Here is a 13328-nt window from a genome sequence, read left to right as displayed (position 1 = left end):
AATGTCCCAAAACAGTCTTTAGTCACTCATATAAAGGTAAACTTTCCTGCACACTGAGTAATTTAATGTAAACCCTAATTGACATGGTTAATTTTTATTTCTTCTAAAGTTGGAAATATTAGTAACAGTTTCAAGGGTTCATTCTTTTCTTATGTCTTATTTTTATTACTCTCCTTAGATTTTTTTTTTCAAGCCACCATACGGTTGAGGGTTGATAGCTATTAACTTTGGAAGATAAAAAATTCTATGTGCCCTGACATCTTCAGTGCAATTTACTGGGCAATTAGTTAAGCATCCAATTAAATCCCCCCCCAAAAAAATTAGGTCCAAATTTGGGTATCCGAGCAATACTGTAAATGAGAGATAGTTCTCTTAAAAAAAAAAAATTTGGCAGCCTTCTCACAACAGTTTGACCCATTGAGAATGGCAAAAAGGATGCCAACAAGGACCATCAATAATATTAACATTTATTGGATATCTTTCAGTGTGCCAGGGAGTCCTGAGAACAGATGCAGAATAGTACAGGGGAATGTGTGGCATTGTGCCTGGTCCTAAGCAGCGTAGTGTCAGGAGCAGCAGTGAGGGGTAAGGAAGCTCCCACTGTTTTGCCATATGTCCTGCCACATCCATTCAACACTAATCTGCTCAGTTGGATGGTGTAGCTTTGGGACCCTCATCTGCCTCACCAATCCCTACTCTTCATTGAGGTTTCTCTATGTCCTGGACAAAGCATGACATAGCAAGAGAGAGCAGGTGTAGTCCCATGGGGTAGGACTTGATTAAGAGGGATTTTAAGGATAGAAAGTATTGTGTAATATAACTTCCACAGCATGTAAGTAAGTCATTTCACTCACTGTAGATTCATTTTAGCAGTGTATTTGAATGGGTTTTATCTTCTCAACTTTGGGAGAATCAGATTCATTTGGGATTGTGTGTATTTATTTTTATAGATGTTGTCGGGGGATTGTTAAAACTCATAGTTTTAGAGAATTTGGGGGCAATACTGGAAGAGAATGGAATTATTTAAGCTATAGTTTACGTCTAAGAGTAAGTCTTAAATAGTTCAGAAGGAGCTATAAATTTTATACTATAGGCTGGATGAATAATAGTATACAATACTCTGTCTGGGTTCCTGAATCTTTACCAAGAGGACATATGAAAGTGTAAATGCCAAAAACACACTGGGTTGGGTTTATCTGCAATGAGGAAGGCTCAGTGACAGACCCAATGCCTTGGATAACGAAGATATTTGCAAATGTCTTTAATGATTCATCAGGATTTTACTTTATTGTGTAAATGTCTCTCGCATGAATTTATATATGCAGATATTAGCATAATAAACATCCTCTCTACATTATGGAATTGGGGCTTTTACAGTATTTTTTAAACTGTTGCCATTTAAAAAGCATTACGTGCATATGGTATTAAAAAGGAAAACTGAAACTAAAAAAAGTATATAATAAAAAAAATATATTTGTTTTTCCCTCAGATACCCTTCCTAAATATAGTTGTTGGGTTGGGGTGGGGGTAACAGTTGACACATGATGTGACATTAGTTTCAGGTGTGCAGCTTAGTGATTTGACAAATTTATACATTATGCTACGTTCACTGCAAGAATTGGTGACCATCTTTTCATTACATCACTATTACAATATCATTAACTGTATTCCTTATGCTCTGTTTTCTGTTCCCATGATTTACTCCTTCCATAACCTGAAGCCTGTGACTCCCTCTCCCCTTTACCTCTGTGTCCATCTGCTTCCCCTCTGGCCCCCACCAGTTCATTCTCTGTATTTATAGTTCTGGTCCTGCTTTTTGCTTGTTCATTTTTTTTTTTCAGATTTCATTTATGAGTGGAACCATACGCCATTTGCTTTCTCTTTTCTCTCATTTGCATTTCACTTAGCATAATAACTCAAGGTCCATTTATGTTGTCTCAAAAGGCACAATCTCATCCTTTTTTATGGCCATGTAATGTTCGATTGTTAGTTTCTTGTATTTCCTTTCAACATTGATCTGTTTTTATAGCCATGAATACAGATACGTAGTACACACTTGCAAAGGCTTGCGCATATGTGCGCACATACACACACACACACACACACACACACATAGACAGGAGCAACCAAATTTTAACATAAGGGAGCAGTCCTGAAATTTGACTCTGTGCCATTGTTTGGAAAAGGAGCAAAAATATTTTAAAGGTGTCAGTCATTGGCTACCTACCACTTCTGCTCCAGTCATACAGACCACACTGATTTTCACTGATGTGTTTTCATGACCTTACCTCAGATATTCTCAGCAGAGCATTGGCATTACCACCAGAGGTGAAAATTGTTTCTTTTGTTGTTGTTGTTGTTTTAGTGAAAAATCTTACACCTTTTATCCATAAAGCAACTACACATAGAGTATATAAACAGGTATCCCACATATCTATGGTATTATAACATCATAGAGAAAGGGGGCTATTAGGAAAAAAACATCTACAATGTCTCCTCAAGGAACAATAATGGAAAAAGGAATGAATACAGAATTAGAGGAAGTAGTGTCATATAGACGATTTTGTTTAAAAAGTGCTGGTCTTAGAGAAAATGCTCAAATGTCTCCAGCTTCCCCTCGCCACATCTATGTTACCCTTAGTAGTGCTTTTTGCACACAGATGGGAGCCTACATTATATCCTATTTTGCATACCTTTTTTTTCACTTCATAATACATTTTATAAATATTCTGAAATCACCTAAGAGCCACAGAAAAAAACTATATATAGCAACTTTATTTTTTAAACAATCGCAAACAACCAAAATATCCCTCTGTATGTCATTGGATAAAACAAACCATGATAAATTTCTATCATGGTTTACTACTCAGTGGTCTTGTATGTCTATGTCAATTTGTATTTTTACACATATAATCTTTATACATTTAGAAATTCGAATTACTCATAAGTTACCTATTCACTATAAATCATCATGAACTTACTTTTTTTACCATTTGGTTTACAATGTCACTTTAGATCTCAGAGCATGTGAATCATCAAAGAATTTTTTTGTTAATATTTTATTTTTTCTAAAAAATAGTTCTAAAAAATACTGCTTTTAAATTTCATTCAGAGAATATGTTCAGATATTCAAAGTAACAAATTCAGATATTTGCTAATATCTGTTGATGTGTGTAATATATGCATATATTATACATATACAGAAATTAAATTAATCGTAAGACTGAATGAAATTATCTGTACAGAAATCTTTAATAAGCCAAAAATTATTTTTAACCTTGTAATCCTATTTGGAAGGAGAGATAAACCTTGTATTTTTTTAGTTTATTTAGACTAAAAGAGTAAAACCTTTATTTAGACAAAACCTTTATTTAGAGTAAAAGAGTAAACCTTTTACTTTCTGATTAAATAAGATCACTACAATGAGCATTATTGTATAGAAGTGAAGTCGCAAAAGAGCCATGATTTTTTAAATATTTTATTTATTATTTGAGAGAGAGCGAGCAAGTACAAGCAAGGGAAGTGGCAAGCAGAGGGAGAAGGAGATTACCTGCTGAGCAGGAAGCCCTATGCCAGGCTTCATCCCGGGACCCAGGGATCATGACCTGAGCCAAAGGCAGACGCCTTACTGAGCCACCCAGGTGCCCTGAGACATGATCTTTATTAATTATTATTTTTTGAAATTTAATGATTATTTAAGTATCTAGATATTCATTTTTTACTCAATATTTAATCACTCTATCAGGCCTAAAATGATTTTCCTTAATTTGGGTTTGTTTGTTTTTTTTTAGTTAATCTCTCAGTTGATCTGTGTTTGGGCCAGGCAATAATCTTTTTATAAAGAGTCCACAAAATAATCCATGTTGTAATTTTTAAATTTGAAACCTACCTGCTTCTCTACTAAAATGCTTTTTCCCCACTTGGTTAAAAGGAGCAGCAGCAGGTACGCCTGGATAGGGTAGTCGGGTAAGCATCTGACTCTTGGTTTTGGCTCAGGTCATGATCTCAGGGTCATGAGATCAAGTCCCATGTTGGGCTCTGTGCTCAGAGTAGATTCTGCTTGAGATTCTCTTTCCCTCTCCCCCTGCTTTCTCTCTCTCTCTCTCTAATAAATAAATATATCTTAAAAAAAAAAAAAAAAAGGAGCAGTGGTAAGTTAGAAGGTGTCCAACCAACTCACTCCTCATTTGACTGGTAAAGTAAACCTTCATTCAGTAGAATGTGCACTGAGTCTTCCCATCCACTTTTGAAGTTCTCTGATTAGAGCTTCAGAAAGCCCCTGGAGGACTCTCTGTAAAGCCCTTTCTACTAGGATGTTTTTAGAAAGGAGAGAGGGTATGTTGGCAGACACTGCTGTCCAACCTTCCCTGAATCAGTGCCCCACCTATGAACAGGAAGAAAAGAGGAGCGCCCCAGCAAGCATCTGTGAACATATGGTCATATCATGCAGTCAGCCAGGGGCCCTCTGGCCTCTCACCTGCACCTCCCTACAGCCAAGTCAGATGGGGAGCATTAGTTTATGTTCTAATATATTTTGTTTATGAACCTCAGCTCTTACATATTTAGAAATGGGTACTAAGACGTTATTATTTCCATTTTTCAAAGATACCACTGAATGAATATGTCACAAAACAAAGGGTACTTTTTTTTTTCCTTTCAGCACATATGTCTTTTAGCCAAAAATCTCTCGGGTATTATTTTGTTTAGGATTGTGTCCTATTTTTTGCTCTATTTGATATTTTTATGTATTCTGGCAGTTACTCTTGCTTTTCTGCATCTTCTTTTACAGAAAACAATTTTGCACATATTAACAATGACAAACACTGAAGGAACGATTTTATAATGTGTAAAAGAAATGTGAAACCTTATTTATGATAATTTCAGAATCATTTTCAGTTCATCTATTGATTTTCAAATGTAAAGTCACATTTATATACATCTCCATATAAATCTATCTATATCTTTTTTGGTTGGTGGACTGTCACTAAATTCTGGGTGAATGAGTACAATGCAGGCACTTTTCGTAATTTTCCATCTTACCGTTTAGCAGCACAATAATTCTCTTTATGTAAAGATTCAGATTATATTATGGGATTCTAAAACTAAAGACAGTATGTACTAGAAATACCTTCCCTTAACTAATATCCGTCCGTGTCTATTTTATTCCTTTGACAAACTTCACCTAACACAAGTCAGGAATTGTATCATATTGATATAATTTTGCTCTGGCTTGAAAATTATGCAGCCGGTAATGAAAAAGTCAGAAGCAAGTAAACCATGATCAATAGCCCCTCTAAAAATCCACAATTTTAAAAAAGTCATCATTTTATTAAGTTTTTCAGGTAAGATCTATTGTTAGATCAATTGGTTTTACTTTCCATTTTCCCTCCACTGAGGTGATAAAGATCATCACTAGTAGGAATGGTTTCTGTTATTGGTCTCTTGGACTCCTTTTCCGTTAATCCAATTGGTGAGAAATTTAACCTGTATTACCTTCAAAGTAACAAAGTTAATCTGAAAACCTAAGCCAAGGCCACATAAATTTAAAGTAGTATTTCACTAACATACTCACAACATATTTTTCATGGAGAATAATGTGACTTAAAATGTTCTTTGGTAACCACTTAACATTTTCATATGAGTAATTAATGAACAGCAATGTTCCAAAAATTGAAAACTGACATTGTCATAGTGAACGTTTTGTATTAACTAATAGCTACAAAATACAGGAAGTTTATTTATTCAGCATATTCACATTCCTATTTTCTTTGTAATATTTTAACTCCTGTTTAACTGAGAAAATATGCATAGAAGATAAAAGTAAAATTTCCTTCCGAGTTTATACATTCAAGTTTGTATATCTGATAATTAAGCTGTACAGTTGTTTGGGAGAATTAAAATTGCAATATTGAGTAGAATCTTGCATTTCTTTTAGTACATATTAACAGTGGTTTCCAGCCAGAATTTTCTCTATTCTAAAAGACAGTGAGAGATTTTATTTTAGGATTTAGTAACCCATTGTATAGTCACAGCAGGATTATTGTTAATAACCTAAATGGGAATCAACACAAATGGTCAATCATGGACAAATATATTATAAATCACATAAAGCAATGCATTCCAGCAAAAATCTAACTCTTGTGACAAACCACATGTTTGAATCTCAGAAACACAATGTTAAGAAAAGGAAAACAGTCCCCAAAATATTGTGGCATATGATTCCACTCTGATAGTTTTAAAAATAGACAAGTTAAAACATAGTGTTTAGAAATGCAAGCTTAGTAGAGAAGTAAGAAGTAAGAGAAGTAAGAAAATAATTATCACAAATGTGACAATAATAGTGGTTATCCTTGGGGAAGGGAGAGGGGAAGATAGGGGAAAGGTAAGGGAGAACTTCTACAATCTTCTTGACATGGCTGGTGAGTGTATGAATGTTCACTTCTTGAGAAACCAGTGAGCTGTGCATTTTCATTTGGTTCACTTTTAATATGGTTAATATGGTTTAATATGGTTTTGTTCACTTAAATTTTTTTTTACAATAAAAAAGTTTATGTATGAGAGAAAATGGAACATAACCTTATGCTAATCTCTGATGTAGTAAATCTGATGTAAGAATATTCCTTGTTGTTGGAAACATTTTAAACTACGAGATACTGTTCTTTTTTTTTTTTTTTAAAGAGTGTTTTTATCCTAATAAATCTGCTAACTAGCCTTGGAGTATAATTCTCAAGGTTGTGTGCATGTGTGTGTGTGTATGTGTATGAGAGAGAGAGAGAGAGAGAGACAGTTGGTGGGGCGGGGGGTGGGGAGATGGAGGCAAGAGAGAGTGGAAAAAGAATAAAGATTTGTACTGGTGGACTGAAGATTAATTGAAGTATTCTTCACAAATGATCTTTATATTGTCGTGTCAGGAAAAGAAAGGGAGCACAAGATAAGCTCAGAGCTAGGAACAAAGACGCCTTTATATGTGATACTAATGAAAGAGACTTGTACATTCTAGCTGTTACCAATAATGGAATAAACTTCTTGCTGTTATCAGTAGTGGAATAAACTTCTAGCTGTTACAACTAATGGAATAAATTTCTAGTGCCCTAATTCTTGGGACTCCTGGCATCTGTCTGATAATAGTTACCTCAGCCTTTCAGCTCTACTAGAGTAACAAGGTGATGTATTTTAATAAGTCCTTTTACTCCCTTCTCTTAAAAAATTAATCTTTTGCCAAGGATTGCCAAATTTCCCCACCCCTGACACATATAGTTTTTTACAGATGTAAGGTGTAAAATGTTCTATCATTGTATCTTTGTAAGGGCATAATAAAATTCGATCAGTCTGAGATAAGACAGGATGGGACTGGGGAGGGAAACAAACCATAAGAGACTCACAATCTCAGGAAACAAACTGAGGGTTGCTGGGGGGTGGGAGGGGTAGGGAGAGGGTGGTTGGGTGATGGACATTGGGGAGGGTATGTGCTATGGTGAATGCTGTGAATTATATAAGACTGATGATTCACAGACCTGTACCCTGAAGCAAATAATACATTATATGTTAATTAAAATATATAAATAAAAAAATTTTAAAAAGGCACCTGTAGCTCTCCTCCAGCAACAGAGAGATTGAAGCACCTCTCCATGCTTAATATTCTGTGGGTGAAGCTGTTGGATAATGGCATGCCAACAGAAACTGGCCTGTTCAAGAGCTGAAAGGTTGTCAAATACTTCTTAATCAAAAGAGTTAGTGTCTTATACCTCAATATGTATAATTCCCTCAGATTTAAAATAAAACCCAAAAGCCATGAAAACGTAAATAAAATGTGATTGAATATCATCTCTAGCTGGCCTCCCCGCACTTCCTTACTTGAAGGGAATAAAGTAGAAGTAAAAGCCCTATTATTGAAAGGAGTTTGGAAAGTGAAGACAACTCTTTCTGATTCCATGCTTTGTACACACAAAAAGAGGAAAGATCGTGTGTTAGCTGTCAGCAGATGTCTGACACTTGAAGGGGAGGATCATTACAATCAAGGAGCTAACAATATCCCCAAAGGTCATCATGCAGGTATAAAAATGAGAAACATTTGTCCATTGACTGTGGCAGTGGCCTCCTCTTGAGCTTCAAGTCTAAAAACTTGGCAACTCAGAACTTTATTCAGTATTTGGGTGTCAAATCCTCTGTGATATGCAAGTCAGAAGGTGTTGTTATTTGCAAAATACCATCCCTTTTCAGAAGTTGAACTCACATTAAATGTCAAGAGATGGAAGCGCTGAATTTAAACTGAAGTTTAGAAATGACATAAACAAAGATTTACATTGAAGGAGAGTCGTCATTGAAAGCTAACCATGATGGTCATAGTACTTAAAGAGTTAGAATACCTGAAATTAAGCATTTTATAAAATCAAGAGTTGTCATCCATCCACATAAGGTTCTGACATTCAAAATGTGTTCCTTCCATTTTTGTTCCCAGGCTCACCTCGTAGCAGCTTTTGAGAAGAGTTTAGGGAATATGACTGGCCGACTGCAGAGTTTAACCATGACAGCAGAACAGAAGGTATGTCCAAGAATTGCCATGGGGGGCTTGAAATAAGACAGCAAGTTGCAGAGAATGTTTAAACAATTCATGAGGGGCAGCTCCTTAAACATAATGTGGCAGAGGATACATTACACACTAAACTGGAAAATGACAAGATAATACTTTTTCTTTTAAGATTTTAATTTTTAAAGACATAATTTTTAAAGACATTTTTAAAGTTTTTAAAGACATTTTTAAAGTTTTAAAGACATTTTAAAAGACATTTTTAAAGTTTAACCCATAGCAGAGCACACACATCACATGCACACACACACAGGCACACACACACAAAGTTCTTCCCAGGCAGTCTATTATTTTACTCCTGGTTGGACCAGGAGTAAAATTGGTATTAAAAGAATACCAATGTTAAGGAAGAGAAACAGTTGTATAGGAGAAGAGTTAGAATATTCTAGGAACAACTTGTTATACAGTTGACAAGAATTGCACTGCGATAAGAATTTTCACAAACTCGTGGTCTGTAAGCCCAGATACAGATGATGGCTATAAGCAGAGATAGCTGTGGAGAAAGTCTGGAGAAAGGTGAGGACTCTGTAAAGGAAGGGGCTCACGTTATAGCATCTGTGGGACAAGAGGCTGAAACACTGATCCTGAGCTGAAGTTTAGAAATACAAAATGCTAAATGAAAATTTGTGTCCTTTTGGAGTAATGGGGATTCGTTGGCATCTGGGATTGCTGTCTTTGAAAAATAAAGTTAACTCATATCAAAAATCTTAAAATAAACCCAAAGGGTTTTATGGAAGGGGGGAAGGAATTCTAAAAAGAAAGAAACAGAGAATTTAGTTCATGAGGCAAACATATCAAAAAGGTTCATATTGCCAGGAAAGAATATGGACACTTTTCATGGGAGGACCAGTAACTACCTCTCAGCCATTATTTTGGTAACCCTGACCTGAGACCTTGGATCAGTGTAAGAGACAGAGGAAGTCTCTAAAACTATATGGAAACATTTCTAAAAACTGCATATGGGCATAATATGAGCAGACATCCATAGTTTTCGTCTAATTTCCAAAGAGATCCAAAATCAAGTAAGCTTTGGATATTTTCAGAATCAGTACCTATTTCTGTCCTTAGAAATGGCTTCAGTTTTGTCTTCAGTTCTGTAAAGTATGTCATTAGCTTTAGAGAACTAGTATATGTTACCATTTTGTCAGCTTACCATTTTTTAAGTTAAAAAAAAAAAAACACCTGAATGAACAGACCAATTAAACTCAGGAGAAAACCAAATATTCCTGTACTAACCTGGTGTAATTAGCAAACTCTGTTTTATTTGCCCTTATCTTCATTCTCCTATTTCAGAGATTTTCCCCTGCCCATGGAAGAGAATACTGTCCATCTCTGTCAAACCTGTTCTGTAAGGGAAGGTGACAAATGCCTCTTGAGCACAGGAATTTTATCTTCATCTTTTTTTGAAGGGGAGAGAAGCAGTCCAGTTTACCACTTCACTATGTAACCTAAGAGCTCAGCAAACAGGATGACGAGGTCATTTAGGGCAGCCGAGTGAGGAAGAATATGAATGTTGGAGCCCAGGGAAGCTTGAGTATGAATCTTGGGGAACCTCTTAAGAGCTGTCGAATCTTCTTTTGCTGACCCTCACGGTCATCATTTTAGAAGTCATGTTTATAATAACTACTTGCAGAATCACTCTGAGGAATAAGCAAGATACTATCTAAGGCCACATACAGTGGATAGTCCAAAAAAAAATGTTACCTTTCTTTACATTTTCCTCCTTTTTTCCCTTAAAAAAATGTAGGTTAAACCAAATTCATCATTGGCCATATGCCAGTGTCTTGCTAAAAATCATGGTTAGTATTCAAGTCTCAGTGTCTTTAAGAAATCAAAATTAGCATTTTTTACCATCCCATATTTCCTTCGATTCTTTTATATTTATAAGTTAAACTTCTCATAGATATTGAAAAACTATGATGCATTTGTTAATTTGTAATGCCTCTGAATAATGCCTGAGTGTTTTTAAATGTATCTGTATAATACACGGAATTTTATAACTGTGTGCACATTAACCATAAAGGAACATTGCCAAAGCTATAAAATTTTCTCAGAAGATATCATGGTATCTGAAATTGCCTTGCCATTTTTTAACTGAAAATAAAGTGATTGCATGTCTCATTGCAAACCGTAACACACAACAACATTAGTAAGTAGTTTATTTTACTAATCTGAGATTTATAACTTGCGTACTTCCAAGGTGGCTTTGGGAATCATAAAATTAATTGCAATATGAAATGGCACAATTCCATAACAGAATCTAGTGCAAACAAGCAGAGGAATGTATGTAACAAGATGCCTGAGCCTATGTAATCGGTACCACAAAGCACTGAAAGGAGTTGAATGTCAAGGAGGCTAAGGCACAAAGGGAGATTGCTTGGCCTGTCTGTTCTCATTTTCTGACCAGAAGAGCATAATTTAGATCGAAGAGACAAACTTTTTGGCACTGAATTCAAGGACAAATTTATTGTAAAGTTTCTTAAATTGGGGTCATGGAATAACAAAAGGCAAAATCTCTGTTCAAATAGACATTTCTCTAAAAGCTGAGGGCATAACATTTAATCATATTTCAGTAAAGTCATTTCTTCAGGGAGCTGAGATAAAAGGGTATATTGCTCTCTGGTGATCCAACAATCCTGGGAAAAAGATTAGTACATATAGAGCAGAGGTTTTGAAACTCTGTTCTTCGAGTTCCAAGGCTCATTTGTCCATTTAATCATTCACCAAAGCTATGTTGAATTTCTACTGTGTATGAGAGAAGGCTCTAGCTAGTGAGAATTCAGCAGTGAAATATATATATGTAAGTAACATATACTACATATAATATAAGTATGTATTATATATATATATATATACACACACACACACACACACACATACACATACACACACATCCTCTTTACATCCTAGTTTATAACTGGTTATAATATAAAATAGAATTGATTTTCTAATGGGTGACAGATTAGGATTAAAAATACAGGATTTCAGGTGAAGATAAGCACCACTGAGAATGTTGAGAGTGAGGATGTTGGGAGGCAAGGTGGTGGGATGCTAACACATGAAGCAACAAAAGCCAAGATGGTTACATGTTCTTGGCTTACATACTTAAGTGTAAATGAAGCTGGGACTCAAATCCAAGTGTCTGGACTTCTTCTGGCTTCAAAGTATGATTTTCAACAATCATGTGGCATTAATAGTCTGAAAGCTGTATCAAAATTTTAGCTTGATTTTATAGACCAAGTCCATTTCCTTGAATAGTGTCTTAAAATCTTTCCTTGTTCCCAGGTGCCGTATCTGGAATCCTGGTTCTCTTACCAGAGCACTGCTTTTACACATTTATAGCCTGGTGAGAAAGAAAAGACATGTATGAATTGCTCAGGAGGCAAAAAATTTGGGGTGCCATTGGAAATATAATAATACAGTGTTCTGAGCAGGCTCACAGGGGACCACCGCATCTTGACTTTGGTTCCAGAAGTGAAGATGGCACGGATGGAAGTAGGGGAAGGGGTGGAAGGTGGCAAGGGTGGAAGATGGGAGTAGAGGTGGCACGGAGGGGGCCCTTTGGGCTCTAGGAGGATGAAAAAGATTAATTCCAGGAAAATGGAGGGCTACGTGTCGTAGATGAACGGGCACCATGAGCATGAGCAGCAAGGAGGGATATGAAGGGAGACATTAAGGGATGTGGAGAGGGAAAATGTGAAACTGAGGCTAGAAAGATGTCTAGGGAATCTGGTCCTTGAAAACAAGGAGCCATTCCAAGGCTTTTGACTCTAAACTAGCATGATAAAAGTTAGTTAATGAAGATCAGTTCATCAGCATTTCCTGACAATTTAACAGCATCCTCAGTAGCCACTGGAAGGCTACGTGCTACGTAATAGTAAGTTTGTAAGTAGGAAAAATTGAGATACTTGTCATGAATGCTTGTTGGCTGGAGAGAGAAATTGTCTCTAAGTATTGCCCTATACCTAACCTAAGGTTCAACAGAGGGCGACACTGAGTTAGTCTGATCAAGAATTTTGCCTGGATTTATGGTTCTTGTCTCTTTATTAGCATTTCTCCATCAAGACTCTTTGAGAGAATGAAGATTTAATGGCCTGAGATATCTATTATATGTGATAAAAATAACTTTTTTTCTCTGCATCTGGAGTGGTATGACCTTTGTACCATCCTTGTCAGAACTGGAAAAAAAAATGCCATTCAAATTGTTGTTCAGCACTTTATTTTCTTATAGAATGCCAGATGACAAAGCCTGTAATGCAAGTCATCAAAATGGCAAGAATTTTACAAGTCTGTATTTTTATGAATGAATTTTTTTCAGAACTACTGCTAAATTACAGTGAACTTACTAAGGCTATACTCACTGATAATTAGAAGACTTTCAAATTATTTCCCTGTAGCAGTCATGCCAGAGGCCATTAGAACATATATTAAGGTGTACTACGTTAGTCTTGTTAGAATGTCAGAGCACAGGGGCACGTAGGTGGCTCAGTCGATTAAATGTCTGACTCTTGATTTCAATTCATGATCTCAGAGTTGTGATACTGAGCCCCACATCCAGCTCCCTGCTGGGCGTGAAGCCTGCTTAAGATCCTCTCTCTGGGGGCTCCTGGGTGGCTCAATGGGTTAAAGCCTCTGCCTTCGGCTCAGGTCATGATCCCAGACTCCTGGGATCGAGTCCCCGCATCGGGCTCTCTGCTCAGCAGGGAGCCTGCTTTCCTGTCTCCCTCTCTCTCTCTCTGCC

The 13328-nt window shown here is 36.2% G+C and overlaps 1 protein-coding gene across 1 annotated transcript in view; it reads left to right on the top strand.

The window, feature by feature from the left end:
* Positions 1-13328, top strand: part of NAV3 (neuron navigator 3) — a gene marked incomplete at its 3' end in the record, with an annotated part of 387672 nt that overhangs the window by 324397 nt on the left and 49947 nt on the right. Inside the window, exon 23 of the mRNA XM_080811183.1 lies at positions 8459-8542. Within this exon, the coding sequence (XP_080667309.1) occupies positions 8459-8542 (84 nt within the window). The remainder of the gene's footprint in view (positions 1-8458; positions 8543-13328) is intronic.

This window comes from Martes martes, assembly GCF_963455335.1.
Source record: "Martes martes genome assembly, chromosome: 8".
Classification (NCBI taxonomy): domain Eukaryota; kingdom Metazoa; phylum Chordata; class Mammalia; order Carnivora; family Mustelidae; genus Martes; species Martes martes.
This window is presented reverse-complemented; position numbering and strand designations above follow the sequence as displayed.